This window comes from Anabrus simplex, chromosome 10, assembly GCF_040414725.1.
Source record: "Anabrus simplex isolate iqAnaSimp1 chromosome 10, ASM4041472v1, whole genome shotgun sequence".
In the NCBI taxonomy this organism is placed as follows: Eukaryota; Metazoa; Arthropoda; class Insecta; order Orthoptera; family Tettigoniidae; genus Anabrus; species Anabrus simplex.
This window is the reverse complement of record NC_090274.1, coordinates 5,693,304-5,710,010: the sequence shown is the minus strand read 5'-3', so window position 1 is coordinate 5,710,010 and position 16,707 is coordinate 5,693,304. Positions and strand designations below refer to the sequence as shown.

Genomic DNA, 16,707 nt, shown 5'->3' with positions numbered 1-16,707 from the left:
AATGCAAATGCAAGGAAGGAGAGGCCGTAGACGACCACGACTGAGATGGAGGGACACAATCCAACGCAGTGTTAGAGAAAGAAACTTGGACTGGGACACGGTGTTGGAGGAGGAGTGGTGGAAAGACTGAAGAAAGTGGAGAGGAACCATATAACCTACCCGGCTCAAGCTGGATAATGGGAAAATTATGATGATGATGATCATGATGATTGCTAATAAATCTACAGATGTCACATACAACGTGCGTTCCATAAATAATGCGACCAATTTTTTTCTGATGCAACTGTACACCGCAGCGTGTTCTAACCTGCTGGGCTAGGTGGAGGGGAGTGTTAGCTTCAAACGCTCTTTGTCTCATTCGGCAGCGAGCTGCCGGAGAGTCAGGACGTGCGTTTCCGTCAAGCCCGTTTTGAGTTCATGTAACACGGCACGATGGATCATTCTGTAGACCAACGGTACGCTATCAAATTTTGCGTTAAACTTGGGAAGTCCGCCACCGAAACGTTTCCATTACTTCAGCAGGCCTTTGGGACTGATTGCTTGTCCAAATCACAAGTTTTCCAATGGCACAAGTCGTTCACGGAGGGCCGAGAAGAGATCATCGACGAACCTTGCAGTGGACGTCCATCAATCTCAAGAGTCGACGAAAATGTGACGCATGTGCGCGATTGTTTGAACTAGACGGCTGAGCCTTCAACTGATAGCACAAACTCTAAATATGGCAAAAACAACCGTTTTCCGCATTGTGACTGAAAAGGAGAGTCTCGCGCTGCCGAAGCGACATCAAAGACGCGTCGAAAGTTCATCACGACAACGCGCCGAGTCACAGCACCTTCATTGCCAACGACTTCCTGGCCAGGACCAACACCCCATTGGTTCCCCAGCCTCCCGTTGACTTTTTTTTTTGTTTCCTCGGTTAAAAGGAGTCATGAAAGGAAAACATTGGGACATGATTGAAAGAATCCAGGCGCATGTTACATCGGCTCTAAAGGACATTCCGGAAAAGGCCTTCCAGGCTTGGAAACACCGCCTCCAGAAGTGTATCGACGCAAGAGGGTGCTATTTTGAAGATTTTTGATTATTTGTATGAATATATTCAATAAATGATTTTTTATGAATTTGGTCGCATTATTTATGGAATACCAATATAATGGTCCGTTATTGGACATTATAAATTTTCCAGCTAACTCATTCTTGGTTGCCTGCATTTGCCCTCGTGTGCTAAGTTAGGCTCATCAGTTGGGACTTAGCACACCACCCAAGACGCAAGGATAGTGCATACCGTGGAGGCCACTGCATAGGCTACTTGAAGCCACCAGCAGTGCCAATGCACTATGAGAGCTATGTCTGGAAAATTTATAATGTCCAATAACGGACCATTATATTGGTATTATAAATTTACTCATTCAGGACAAATATTTTAAATTCCCTATGGGACTTAACATCTGTATTATTTATGGAACGCACCTTGTATAAGTCAGTTTGTGTATTTCGCTCTGTGATAATCCAAAAGAAAAGCAAGTGGTCAAGGAATTTCTAACCCAACAGTTCTGGGATCATGTACCAAAAGAAACCAATGCTTATCTTACATCCTTGCCAAATTCTCCTTACACTTGTAACATTCCCTTGATGCGTCAGGCTACTCATCTCATCATCATTACCATCATTTTCCAACACCAGTTTCCTGGGTGTAGTGTACAAGTGCTTGCCATACATCTCCTGTTCCAGGACAACTTCCCATTTGAGACCTGTCTCCTCCACGTCTGATTTCACTGTGTCTATCCAGCATTTTCTTGGCCTTCCTCCGGGTGTCTTTCCTTGGACAATAATGTCGAATTATTTTCTGGCAGGTTTCTTGCTCTTCATTCTCATAATGTGCCCATACCACTGGTAATAAGGACCTCACTACCAGCTATCCTCCTGTTTACTTCATTCCTCATTTTGTCCTTTCGAGTACTTTGGTTCATAGTTCTAATGAATCACATTTCTGTTGCCTGAATTTTGCTGTAGTCATTGTTTAGTAGAGTACACGTCTCTAAACCATACGTGAGAATTGGTATAAAGTAGGTGTGGTATAGTGTTGTTTTTGCTTTTTGTGGTATTTTGCAGTCCCAGAGTAGATTTGACTTGATTGTTGAAGTATGATACTTCCTGTATCCTGCTTAACATTGTTGTCTTTGGAGATTTAGCCTCAGGCTACTAGCCATCAAAAACTGCTACAACTCAGAGGAAATTAGGCAAAGAGGCATTATTTTGTGAAAAAAGTATGCCAGTGACATCCCTCGACAACATCCCAGTTGCAACTCAAACTACATTGTTAATTCCGCAGGCACTTTACAAGCAAGATCTAAGGTATCAGAAGCTATCTATTTTTGTGAAGCTCTCGCTCCTAACTTGAGTGGTGCCATCTCTTGGATTAGTTTCCATACATTCCATCCTCCTGATGTACAGGTGGTGACTATCTTGGCAGAAGTGGATGTTCCATTTAACTTGGGATTGCAACTGTGCTTGGGTGGTGTCTGTGAGCGCGATATCGCCGACGTATAGGAGGGTGCAAGGAACATTGCAAGTTCCAAATTATAGTGTCCACGACGATGGTGACGAGGAACTGTGACAATACTGAGCCCTGGTAGACACCACCTTAATGGGAAAGCAGTCTGAGCTGCTGACAGCACTGCTGGTATTCGTATATAATATTCTGACCCAGCTGATAAGCTGCTCCGTCATGTCATGGTCGCGGAACACAGTTAAAAGCCTTCTCAAGATTGAGAAAGGCAATATGAAGTACCAACTGTTCAGCCACGTGGGAGTGTCATATTCACGTGTAGCGAGCTAGTAATAATAAGTGATGGTTCTATTTCCCACCAACTACTTTTATCTTGCTTTTACCTGCTTGTAGGAAGATCAGCTGTTGGATTCCTTTTTTTCTTTCTCTTTTACAATGTGCTTTATGTTGCACCGGCACAGATAGGTTTTATTGCCATGATGGGTTAGGAAAGGCCTAGGAGTGGGAAGGAAGCAACCATCGCCTTAATTAAGTTACAGCCTGGTGTGAAAATGGGAAACCACGGAAAACCATCTTCAGGGCTACCCACGGTGGGGTTCGAACCCACTATCTCCTGGATCTGTTGGATTCCAATGCTGCCCAAAGTACACATGACTACCACTTATATTTAGCATATGATATAGCAGTCCACATGGCGGATCCTTCTTTGTATATGGAGTGCCGAATGGGTTTTATTCTGTCCTTCAAAGATCTGACCACCTCTGCTGGGTCTCATCATTCAATCTTGGGATTTGGAGACCTCCCTTACCCAGTACGCAGGTCACTGTATCAACTGAGAGAAGGGGTCAAACCAACCTTCAGAACTGAGGAATGCTACCTACGACATCCAAAATGCCGTACATCTCCTTGTCTGCAGCAGACTAGGTGAAGGAAACCTGCACTATTCAAGATCTCAATGAAACCATTGACTTGATCTGGACAGAGAAAGTTTTATGAATTTCAGATATGCCGAAGTGGTAGAATTTTGTCCTGCAAGAGTTCTTTTACGTGCCGGTAAATATACCAAACTTCAGCACCTTCAATGACCAAGATGGATTCAGAAGGCTCTACTGTCTTTGATGCAGTAATTAGGATGAAATACAACAAATTCAGAAAAAAGCAGGACATTATAAGTGCAAAATACAAATGTCAAGACTGAGAAGAAATGAATGTAGTAGAAGGGGGAGCGGTGAGGAAGGTGTCCATCATGAAGATGGTAGTAAGTTAACAGCTTGTGTTGTTGCATGTTTTGTCTTTCTTCTATTGCTCCATCTGATCAGAATATCCTGTGACTGATGTTTATTATCGATAACACTTGACAGGATGGAAAAGAGTATTTGATTGTGAAAGTAGCCTTACTTTTTGGAGCACACAGTACATGGGTAGATGAGACGCTCTTCCTTTGGGAGGTGAACCCGCTCGTGTTGACGTAACAGAGCTTCTGAGTGGAACCTGCGAGCGCACTTGCAGCACACGAAGGGTTGCTCCTCCTTCGGGACATGCGACAGGATGTGGAGGTCCAGCAACGCTTTGCGATGGAATGCTTTATCACACTTCTCGCATCTGGAATGATCACACACATAATAATTTGGCAAATTTCTAAACAGAATAAATCCTAGCTAAGGATGTTACAAGATGCCACATAAGAATCTTATATAAGGGAGAAACTTATTTTAACTTTTCATCACCTTCCCTTTTCATGTAGAACATGTCTATAGCTTTGGAACTGTACCTGTGAGTGTCACAAAATCATGAAAGTTTGAAAATCAAAATATTTTCTGGACAACACAAACAATGGCAATGCTCAATATCTCAAGGTAAAGAGGAAGGTCTTACCTCAGTACGGTGCCATAAGGTGATGCTAACAATTAGTGCACATCTGGACTCTGGTGTGGAACTAAGTTCTACAAGCACAGGATGGAAAACACTGTAGTGCAAACTAGTGTAAAACATTCTTTTCTTTAGGAAAATGTCCTGAAATATGGACAATGAACGGCTTCGATATTATTGAAAACATTTCAAGAGGATAGAGCAGCTTGTCCGAGTTCCAAAAAGTCCAAAATCACCTACTGCCGAGCATCTCAAAGTTAAGGCAAGTTCCATGCTACTGAGCAAATCTACTGCCCCGCTGGTGGATCTCATGGATCAGAATTAAAAATATGAGGTGGTTGTCGTTAAAACAGTTTTTGAGCTGGAGCTCTTTTGTTGTAATATTCTTCTTGTCCCCTGATGCAGTTCAACTGATATCTGTACAGTGTTGACTTAATTATTGGGTTCAGTTATAGGCTGCTGAACTGCCTGTTTTCTAGTCTGTAAAGTGGATCATCATGTTTTTTTGAGGAAAAATGTTTTAACAAGCACTTCATATTGTGTGTCTAATGCTTTAAGTTTATTATATACATTTGACTGAGGATGACCGTATGTCAGGTCAAAACATGTCTATCTAAAATTTCACTAAGACGATAAACAACACAATTTTGTACAATTTGTAAGAAGTTCTACCGTCAATACGGATCTAAAATGAGATTTACAGTCTAGAATGTAATTTTCTCGTCACTATTTCCTGAGAACCAGCGACGTTGCACAGAGGCACTGTACAACCAGTTGCCATGGCTAACGATGTTTAATAAAGATGCATACGTTGATGGTCAATGACTTTTGCTTTTGTGGGCGGGGGGTGAAGGGAAGCAGCGTGGTTGCCATTGTAGCTGTCAGTGGTGTTCTTTACTGTTATGTCGTGAATGCTAGACGGCCCTCGATTTTTCACACGAGATTCTAAGAAAAGAGCGTCGTCTTGGATTTGGAGAAATACAGTATCTTGATGCAGCAGCAGCAGCAGGAGTAGTAGTAGTAGTAGTAGTAGTAGTAGTAGTAGTAGTAGTAGTAGTAGTAGTAGCAGTAATAACAACAATTCAAGAGGCTACTATAACATTACACTCAATAACGGCTAAAACACATCTCGTGGTCAACATTGGAAAGACCCAGTTTATTACCGATATCAAAGATGGCCCTAGAACGATGAGAGTTAGTGACACCAAGCATATGAAGAGAGTCAAAACTGTAAAGTATCTTGGATAGTGGATTTCAGAAGACCTTAGTGGAACAGTTGCTCTCAAACAGAGGAGAATCAAACTGGACAAGGCCTAACTTGCTAGCAGAAAACTGTACGCATCAAAACATCTATTAATGAAGACCCCACTAAGAACCCACAAAGTACAAGAAAGGAAGTTACTGACAAAGACAGTAGGACCAAGGATCCCCTCAGATGGAAGGCGATGGTAAACTCTACCAACACCAAGAAACCCTCATAGATGTCATCAGAAGACAGGTGGCTTTCTACAGACACCTGTATCGAATGGGCTCCCACAGGCTGTCCTGTAAGATCTTCAAAGCAGCCAGCAAGGGTAAAGCCACTAGATCCCTGTGGATCAAGCAGGTATAAAAGGAGCTTGGAAAACTTAATATTAATTAATTAATTAATTAATTATTGATTTATTTATAAATTTATTTATTTATTTATTTATTAAGACAATGCTGTGAACATTACAGGTTCCCCAAATTACACTGTTCACTACTTTTTAAACATTAACAGCCAGTAAAACAGAAAATTAATGGTTTGAACTGATAAAAGAACTTAATTACAAAAGAAAAAAATAGAGGAAGAGGAAATAATATTAATATTGGATACATTCAATTACATCAAGATGCCATTTTATTTTACGAAGACTGTAGCACTCCATCACAGGTTGTAGCAAACTCATTTTCCGACATGCTAAAGATGTCTGTATCAAGATGGTGTACTGGATTATATTGAGTCATAATTCTGTATAAAGGGGAGTTTTTGTGTGAATATGTGTTAGTTTTCGGTACGAAGAATTTTTTCCGGAATTTACTGGGAGTTACATTTGAAACATATATGTGAACTCTTTTTCGGATTTTCTATACAGTAGAACCTCGATTATACGTTTCTGGAAACTACATTTTCCCGTATTATTCGTTCAAATTACATAGTCCTGCAAGCATCCTATTAAGTTACGCAGTAAAAATCCCGCATTATCCGTTCCTCAAAGAAACGATATCCCAGATCAACCGTCCAGAAATGTCAATCCCATCAACGCTAAATCCTAGATCACGTGTTTTTCAAGAAACTGTATCTCACGAAAGGACGGCTACGGCATACTTAGGGATCTTGGTGTTAATGTCCCGTCACTGCAGTAATTTGAGGAAGTACTGTACCGTACTGGAAAAGCGATCGGCTGTGAACTTGCATAAAGGACCATCTTAGCATTGCATTGCATAAAGCAGAGTGTGTCCACAACAATTGGAAGGAGACAGAGCGCATTTCGACAGCTCTACTTGAAGACGGAACAAGTTTCGTCAAATGTTAGTAGGCTAGACTACTTGCAAAACGTCTACATTATGTCCAGTGTTACATGTTTATGTTTTATTTTTTAAATTTTTTTTGAGTGTATCGCCGTACAGGTTTTTGGCATTTCCCTCAGGGCACTGTATAGTCACTGGGCTTTCAGGCAGGAATCGAAACTGCTCCTTCTTAACAGAAATGTAGTACTGGTACCAGTATTTTAATATCATCATATACGATTATGTTATCGAGAACAGAACAGATGTTGCGCCTTACATACATAAAGCCATGGGAGGTTTTGGGATTGCCTTTTACTGTTTTGGTCCTAATATAAGACTGGGAATTTCACGTTTTTGTGTTAAAATGTTATAAAAACTGGAGTCGTCTTATTTGCGCACGTTTCATTTAGAAACTTTGTATCATTTCGCAGTCGTACCGACTTGTACAGCGAGCGCACTTTCCAGCTGAGCTCAAGGTCACAAATAACCGTAATTTTGGAAGTGTTAATGATATTTTTTCTTTCCAATTCGATTGTGATTAATGACGGGCAGAATCAACGGCAGAATTGAATTTAATGCATTAGAGAACTTGAGGATCGATACTTACATTCGAAACCATATTCTCGAGTTCAACATAACGTTTAGAAGTTGATGTAAGCCTGATTTACGCAGTACATGATTTCCATAAACTGACTATCAACAGTATACTGGTGACTAAATTACAATGGAAGATTTAAAAAAAAAAGGGAGTTCGTCATCATGTTGGGCGCTTTTGTATCTAATGTGCTTTATTTTATTAGATTAGAGAATTAAAAACTACTTGTGGTTGATTGTTGTTTGGACTGGCATTATGGGTATTAGATTTTTTGAAGAGTTTGACTGATCAAAGTTGCTGAACTGAAAAAAGTTTTCAGAGAAACTGACGAAGTTTTCCCGGTAAAACTGAATGTTAAGTTTCGAGATTTTTAAGTCGCGTACCGGTAATTAATGTTTGAAGCCGGCCCCGCAGTCTAACTTGCCTGTCATTCACCCGGAGGGCAGGGTTCGATTCCCGGCCATGTCAGGCATTTTTACCTGGATATGAGGGCGGGTTCAAGTTTCAATCATTCTATGATTACCATTAATTGAGGAGCTATTTAACGGTGAGATGGCAACCCCTGTCTAGACAGCCAGGAATAACGGCCGAGAGGATTCGTTACACTGACCATGTGCCACCTGGTAATCTGCAGGTCTTCGGACTGAGCAGCGGTCGCTTGGTAGGCGGAAGGCCCATTGGGGCTGTAGCTTGGTTTAGTTTAGGGGTGTTTGTAAGATTATAAGTATACATATTTTATTTTTTTTGATGTTTAGCCAAATTGTTGATGGTTCATTCATGACCGGATTTTCCGTTTTCCCGTGCTGTACATTTTTTTTTCGTGGTCCCTCCAAAAATGGAGAATCGTGGTTCCATGGTAGTCAATTTTGTTATTTATTAATTTATGAAGGAAATACATACCACAGTAATTAACATAAGTACAGTGAAACCTCGTTAGTGCATTCCTCATTTAGCCTACATATTTTCCCTGCTTAGCACGTCATAAATTCAAAGTCCCGATTCTCATCGTATTAAATCTATATAAAAATAACTCACTTATTGCATCACAAATTTTCGCTCTAACTGCCTAGCACGATCACGTTTTCCCTAGCCCGGAAAATGTTATCCCTTGTAAAAGAAACGTGATTTCCAACTCGGGTAATAGCCATCGCCACAGATGCGTGATTACAGGAATAGGCCTTGAAATCCTGAACTTCACAGGATAAGTTGCACCTTCAGGGAGCAAGGTGTTAGCCTCAAGAATGTTCAGTTTTGCTTGCCGGTTAGCAGTGAGCCTGTTTGTGTGTGTATTTCGCATTCCATTCAGAAGTTAGAAATTTGTTTTGTACAGTGAAGTGTAGTCAATATTTGTCGCGTGATACGGTAGCCTATATCTGGTTTAGGAACATAATCGTGTGAAACTGACTAGCGTGGTGCGTATTTGACTTGTGATAGCCTAGTTTTGGATAAGGACAAAGTGTGAAATTCCTTACTAATGAACACAAAATTAAAATCCGTCAGAAAATGGACTGGCATCCGCATCTTCAAGCTCGCACGTGCAGAGGTCACGAATGTTGAACTCACACCTTCGAATTTCGTCTCGATCACTCAAGTTTTCACTATCAAAGGGTAGAGAAGGGTTGACCTATTCAAAACTATTAATGTCCTATACAACTGGAACTAGTTTCAATCTCTCATCTTCAGCCATGATCCAATTGGAAAACATATTAGTTTATGTGAGCACGTGGCTGAAGACGACCCAATATATGTGGGGTCGAAACTAGTTCCAATTATAATAGGACACTACAGTGTACTGAAATGAAATGTCGTATGGCTTTTAGTGCTGGGATATCCCAGGACGGGTTCGGCTTGCCAGGTGCAGGTCTTTATATTTGACGCCCATAGGCGACCTGCGCGTCGTGATGAGGATGAAATGATGATGAAGACAACACATACACCCAGCCTCCGTGCCATTGGAATTAACCAATTAAGGTTAAAATCCCCGACCCGGCCGGGAATCGAACCCGGAACCCTCTGAACCGAAGGCCAGTACGCTGACCGTTCAGCCAACGAGTCGGACACTACATTGTACTAACAGTATTGAATAGGTGGACCCTTCTCTACCCTCTGATAGTAATCAATTGTCAATATGGACCATAATGAAATTCATAACTTACGACACTCAAGTTTTGTTGACTTCAAAATGGCGGCTAAAGCGAGACCATCTACAGCAGTATTGTAGATGGTGTTGGCCAAAGTCATTCCTCCTCGATGCACACGGTCGAGCATAACTTCAAATTCATTGTGCAAGAGTGTGACCAAAAAACAATGCTTAATAACCAACTGCTCTGAAATAAAAGGCTTTTGCTTTAATGTTGATAAAAAATACCTTAGGAACATTTTCTTTTCATATTTGGATTAACATTTGTTTCAAATCATGTATAGGCATCAGGAAGCAATTTCACCTCAACCAATTTTCTCTGAGCTTCGTAAAGGACATGAAACTATACAATTAGAGTCCCGGACTCACCTGTACTTGTAGGCGTTGGTATGCTTCAAGCGATGTTTGATGATGGACGTCCGACTGGCCAACACCTTGGCACATACACACACCACCTGCGCAGGTACTTTGTGCTGTTGACGGCAGTGGATTGATAAGCAATACCAGTTCCGACACACTTCTCCACACACATGGCATTCCCATCTGTGGGGTAAAACAATACGTTTCACTTAGACTTTATGATTTATGTCCACACTAAATGAATTCGAGAAGTAATAATAATAGCAACAATATGGTCTCAATTAACTTATTGCACACATTATTGATTTGATGTCATTTAACCTTTTAAGTGCTAAGTTACAATTTACTACCTCATTGCCGAGTTTTTTTGATTCACATATAAAATATGTTTAGAACCCAAAATTTTTACTGTATTGGGAAAATGGAGAAAGGACGAGGGTGGGAAGGTTAGTACACTTAACTTGCCAAGACATATTAGGTCTTTATTTATTTAATTGCAAAAATCCTAGACACTTGTTGAATTTATTCTTAGCAATATTAACAGTAGTAAAAAAAATTTAATTTTTTGAGCCTCTGCCTATATAATCTTCATACAAACTGAAGGACCCCAAGTACAATTATTTTCTTAAATCTGTAATCTAATATACATGTTGCTCCTCCCTTAAAAGTTAACAATTTAACAATTAGTTATTAGTGTACGAAATGCTATGCCTGTGTCATACAGCCACTTACTGCGAAGTTGCAGGAATTACATTTTAACAAATGTTGTGTTATTATTCTTGCCAATAAAAATGAAATGGTGTACGGTTGTTAGTGCAGGGAGTGTCCGAGGACAAGTTTGGCTTGCCAAATGCAGGTCTTTTGATTTGACGCCCGTAGGCGACCATGTCGTGAAGAAGATGAAATTATGATGAAGACGACACACACACCCAGTCCCTGTGTCAGGGGAATTAATCAATTATGATTAAAATTCCCGACCCTGCCGGGAATCAAAGCGGGGACCCCTGTGACCAAAGGCCAGCACACTAGCCATTTAGCTACGAAGCTGGACATTCTTGCCAATAAAAGTACAGTATAAGAGGAAATCAATGCAAAAAAAAAAAAAACACACACACACATATACACATTTAGTTATTTTATGAAACGAACGCTGTTTTTTGAAAATATTGCCACATCAATAGATTACTACTTCTTAAATCTCTTTTTTATATTATGAGCTTTATAAAATAATTAATGTTACCTTACTAAATTACATACGTGAGGCAATGCAAATCTCTAAAGCAAAAATAATTGCGAGCAACAGGTTTTGAACCCACATTTATAAAATATGATTTCCACACTTTAGCATCGAGCTGTCATAAGTAGACCTCGGATTTTTAGGCGCTAAAATTTGTATCTTAGGTGCCTAAAATAGGCTCTCAAATATGTAAAAATAGGTTCTAAAAATATGTTTTAGGCAGCTTCAATTTTACGTATTTTAATAAGCACTTATCAATTAAAATGCCATTTTTATTTTTCTAAATTGATAAAAACTTAAATGCATACAAGTAATAAGGCAATAACATGTTAATACAATATTTCACATACACAATGGTTCACCACATTTTCAAGTTTTTATGTCTAAATAATTAAAACATTGAATTACAAGCACGTTACTGCCCATAATTTGATGCACAGTAAATCACTAGCACTTTTTCTAGATTTTCTGTTGTGAAACTACACCGCTTGTCCAACAACACTAGCTTGTACGCTGAGAAAGTATGCTCAACGTCAACAGAGGTTACAGGGCTGTATTTGAATTTTGGCACAAGACGTGGAGAGATGTCACATTCAACGTTAGTTTTGCCAATCAAAACATCAGCCACAGCACGAAGCGTTGACAGTCCTGGGTTCTTCTGTAGTACTTTATTAAGCTTCTCCCTAATTCTATCCCCAGCGGGGCCTGGAGCTAAGCTAATTTTTTCTTTCACCTCTTCTAACAAATCCAATTGTTCGTAAACAGGTTTCCCGGAAAACTCAAGTGCAGAAATAACAGGGACCAAAAAAGTATAATGGGACCTGATGTAGGCAATTTCTTGAGAAATGGTTACATCTTTTAGAACATTTTTGGCCGAAGTGATGCACACGGCATCTTTATTTAGGGTGAGAAGAAAACCTCTGATTGCATCAAAATATTCACTGTAGTACACAATGGCCTGAAGCCCAAGTCCCTCAGCGCGTAAGGATGGGTTCTGGTGGCAGTGGAAGATCAGGTAATTCATTGCGGAACAACTAGATTCGAGTGGGAGCCTTTACAAAAATTTTCTTAGTGGAGGAGATCATCTTTTTGACTTGAGGAAATTCGGCACGTATCCGTTCAGCCACGCGATTCACAGCATGAGCAAGATGTGTGACGTGAATCCAAGCAGGGTAAAATACCTTCAGCAACTTAACAGCAGCAATCATGTAGGTGGCTGCATCAGTAAATACACTGACTGACAGAGCAAATGCAACACCAAGAAGGAGTGGTCAGAACTTTATGCCAATTGCAGGGTAGACTGACGTCACTGAGGTATGCTCATGATGTGAAATGCGCCGCTGTGCTGCGCACGTAGCGAACGATAAATGGGACACGGCGTTGGCGAATGGCCCACTTCGTACCGTGATTTCTCAGCCGACAGTCATTGTAGAACGTGTTGTCGTGTGCCACAGGACATGTGTAAGGCTAAGAATGCCAGGCCGCCGTCAACGGAGGCATTTCCAGCAGACAGACGACTTTACGAGGGGTATGGTGATCGGGCTGAGAAGGGCAGGTGGGTCGCTTCGTCAAATCGCAGCCGATACCCATAGGGATGTGTCCACGGTGCAGCGCCTGTGGCGAAGATGGTTGACGCAGGGACATGTGGCACGTGCGAGGGGTCCAGGCGCAGCCCGAGTGACGTCAGCACGCGAGGATCGGCGCATCCGCCGCCAAGCGGTGGCAGCCCCGCGCGCCACGTCAACCGCCATTCTTCAGCATGTGCAAGACACCCTGGCTGTTCCAATATCGACCAGAACAATTTCCCGTCGATTGGTTGAAGGAGGCCTGCACTCCCGGCGTCCGCTCAGAAGACTACCATTGACTCCACAGCATAGACGTGCACGCCTGGCATGGTGCCGGGCTAGAGCGACTTGGATGAGGGAATGGCGGAACGTCGTGTTCTCCGATGAGTCACACTTCTGTTCTGTCAGTGATAGTCACCGCAGACGAGCGTGGAGAAAGGTCAAATCCGGCAGTAACTGTGGAGCGCCCTACCGCTAGACAATGCGGCATCATGGTTTGGGGCGCTATTGCGTATGATTTCACGTCACCTCTAGTGCGTATTCAAGGCACGTTAAATGCCCACCGCTACGTGCAGCATGTGCTGCGGCCGGTGGCACTCCCGTACCTTCAGGGGCTGCCCAATGCTCTGTTTCAGCAGGATAATGCCCGCCCAAACACTACTCGCATCTCCCAACAGGCTCTACAAGGTGTACAGATGCTTCCGTGGCCAGCGTACTCTCCGAATCTCTCACCAATCGAACACGTGTGGGATCTCATTGGACGCCGTTTGCAAACTCTGCCCCAGCCTCGTACGGACGACCAACTGTGACAAATGGTTGACAGAGAATGGAGAACCATCCCTCAGGACACCATCCGCACTCTTATTGACTCTGTACCTCGACGTGTTTCTGCGTGCATCGCAGCTCGCGGTGGTCCTACATCCTACTGAGTCGATGCCGTGCGCATTGTGTAACCTGCATATCGGTTTGAAATAAACATCAATTATTCGTCCGTGCCGTCTCTGTTTTTTCCCCAACTTTCATCCCTTTCGATCCACTCCTTCTTGGTGTTGCATTTGCTCTGTCAGTCAGTGTATAAGAAGCACCTTATTTTTGCCCATGCTATTGGGGAAAAGCACCTTGAGACTTTTATTTGCAAACTGAGCAACTGTCTCCTGATTAGTTTTAGTTAACTGTCTGCTGCAGATCAAATATGGCGAATACGGCATGTCGGGATCTAATTTTCTGACTATCAAGTGGGCAATATAATGACCTAGTGTGTCAGTAGTCTCATCGATAGAGATCCAGATGCACGAGTCACCTATATCTTTCCTTATAAGCCTGACTGTGTCTTCGTACAGAGTGTCCAGGTAGTTTTTTCTTAATGTTGATTCAGATGGAATGTTCCGATGGCAATACTTTTGTAAAAAAACTTTTGAAGGAAGGATTTTCAAATGAGTTGAAGGGAATATTTGCCGATACAAGAGCTCGGCATAAGTCCGCATGGAATTCATCTTTGCTTCCTTTATTTAGCGATTCTGTTGTTAATAATCTTTGTTTAAGATTTCACCCTGGACCTTTAAGTGACGCAGTAGAGGTAATAATTCCATGTGACTATTCCTATCCTGGTCCAGCCTTTGTAAGGCAGACCCTCCAACGAGGGTGGGCAGCATCTGCCGTGTATAGGAAACTGCGTGCTTTTGTAGTGGACGATAGTATTTTGTGTATCAGGAATGTTTCGGACAGTACAAATACACAGTCCCCGAGCCAGGGGAAATTACCATTTAAGGTTTAAATCTCCAATCCGGCCGGGAATTGAACCCAGGGCCCTCTGAACCGAAGGCAACTATGCTGACCATTCAACCAAGGAGCCGAACACAGTAGAGGTGAATTTAATTCAATTCTTTTCCTGTTTTGTTATGTTCAGTTAGATTATGTTGGCCAACATTTTTTTTACTACCAGTACTGATGCCCGCGTATGGCTGAATACCGTGTTTTCCCCTCCCTACATTTACTGTATGCCTATTAAAAAAAAATCATTGCTGTATATATTTACAATGTGTATAATCTGTCATACACTTCTTACAATTGATAAAAGTGCACATCTAATTTTCTTACAATTTCCACTTCGTATTTTTAGGTTCCCTATGGCAGCGTGGTATTTTCATTTTTCAATATGTTTGTACTATTATTCCTCTTCTAAAACCTGCTTGAAAATTTGCCTTTCTCCAAAATGAATAGACTTTACAGTACCACACAAACATGGCCAGTTTTTATCAAAATATCGAGGGATCAGGATGCGATACAATCCCCAATTCATATTTACTGTTATACTTCATTTACTGTATGTACGCTGAATTGATGTATAAAATGTATAAAACGTAATACAACAGAGAGATAGAATGCCTATGTATTAAGTACGACTCTCACACCAAAGTACGTACTTCAGAGTGAAATAGAAAACAAATTTCACTTACCTCTTTGCTGGAAATGTCGCAGAATATAATTTTTCCATCCAACGTGAAATGGGGAAACTCCTGCAACCACTGTTTAATTAAGGATGTCTTGGAAGCTGCCACTTTCGGCATAATGCAAACACTGAGCAAACGGACGCACTGAAAGTTTCTCACAGAATGGAATGAAGAGTTTCGCTTCCAGCAGGTCAATGGACACTGTCCCACACCTCGTGACACACAGACTAAGGGACAAAGGGAGTATTCACAGCGGGAGGTTCTTAAGGACTTCCGGGGAGTGATAATTGGTTTACAGCTTCACATTTTGTCTGAAAAGAATTTCAAGAAAATACTATTCAAGATACTTAGTCGGCAAATATTTAAGTTTCTCCGACTAAATTAAAAGCGTTTTTAATCGATTTAGGGATAAAATATAGCAATTATAGGAATATAGGCAAAAATAGATTCTAACACCAATTTAGGCATTTTTAGGCACTATAGGACCACCGTTTACAACCTTATAAATACATGAAACATGTAAATACAACTTCATTTTAAGTTATCTCTTAAGGAACAAAATAGGTTTTTGCCTAAAATCCGAGGTCTAGTCATAAGACACAGGCATAATATTTGTAATAGCTACTTGACACGACATGATTTTTAATAAATATGAATATCTCTAAAATAGGGCATCTTAAACTATAGATCATTTTAAACCATCAGAGGTGTCCTTTCATCTCTGCATAGCGCAAACACATCAGAGAAATACAAAACGTGATTACACTTTGTTAGAGGAACAATTTTATTTTTATAGGGATCCTGCAATTATGGCCTGAAGAATGAATTACTCCCAAGGTCATGTGACTAACGAAACTCTTGCAAATTTGTGTTTGTTATGGAATTATACACGAGTAGCATTGTAACAAATATGATCGTTTTTTCACACGAATTATATACAAGTTCTAATACCATCTGCAAGATGATTACAATTCTGAGGTCTACGAGTCTGAAAAGTTGTCAGTATTGAAATATGTACCTATAATTAATGGCCAATTCCATGATCACTTTGTGACAAACTTGTCAGCAAATCACGAGAGTTGGATTTAGTCATGTGATTACTGAGTTACGGGATGTGGAGAAGTTTTTAGAAAAATATTATGAGTGTAGGTGGGATAACAGAGATTAGTTGAAATGTTACAGAAAATTAATCGGTGACAAGAAGAAGAAGAAGAAGAAGAAGAAGAAGAAGAAGAAGAAGTAGAAAATAGTGATAATTCAGAATGCGATTGCATGAATGCAGAAAGTGTTGATGATGGGAAAGGTACTGAAACAGTGTATGCTCAAAAGTAGAAAAAAAAAAAAAAAAAAGGAAAAAAAATGAAAAGACTGGATTATTAATTATGAAACATTACAAAAACGTTTAGTGCAACAGAACTTTTAGATTTGACAAAGTAGAACACAGGATGTGTCA

General features: G+C 40.9%; 1 protein-coding gene across 2 annotated transcripts in view; it reads right to left on the bottom strand.

Moving 5' to 3' along the window:
- The window catches only part of LOC136882013 (zinc finger protein 37), a 74,841-nt gene that overhangs the window by 33,773 nt on the left and 24,361 nt on the right, over window positions 1–16,707 (bottom strand). For both annotated transcript variants that reach the window (XM_067154505.2, XM_067154503.2), the window contains exons 5-6: window positions 10,012–10,185; window positions 3,905–4,108 (exon numbers count right to left, since the gene is read on the bottom strand). In XM_067154505.2, coding sequence (XP_067010606.2) covers window positions 3,905–4,108; window positions 10,012–10,185 — 378 coding nt within the window. The remainder of the gene's footprint in view (window positions 1–3,904; window positions 4,109–10,011; window positions 10,186–16,707) is intronic.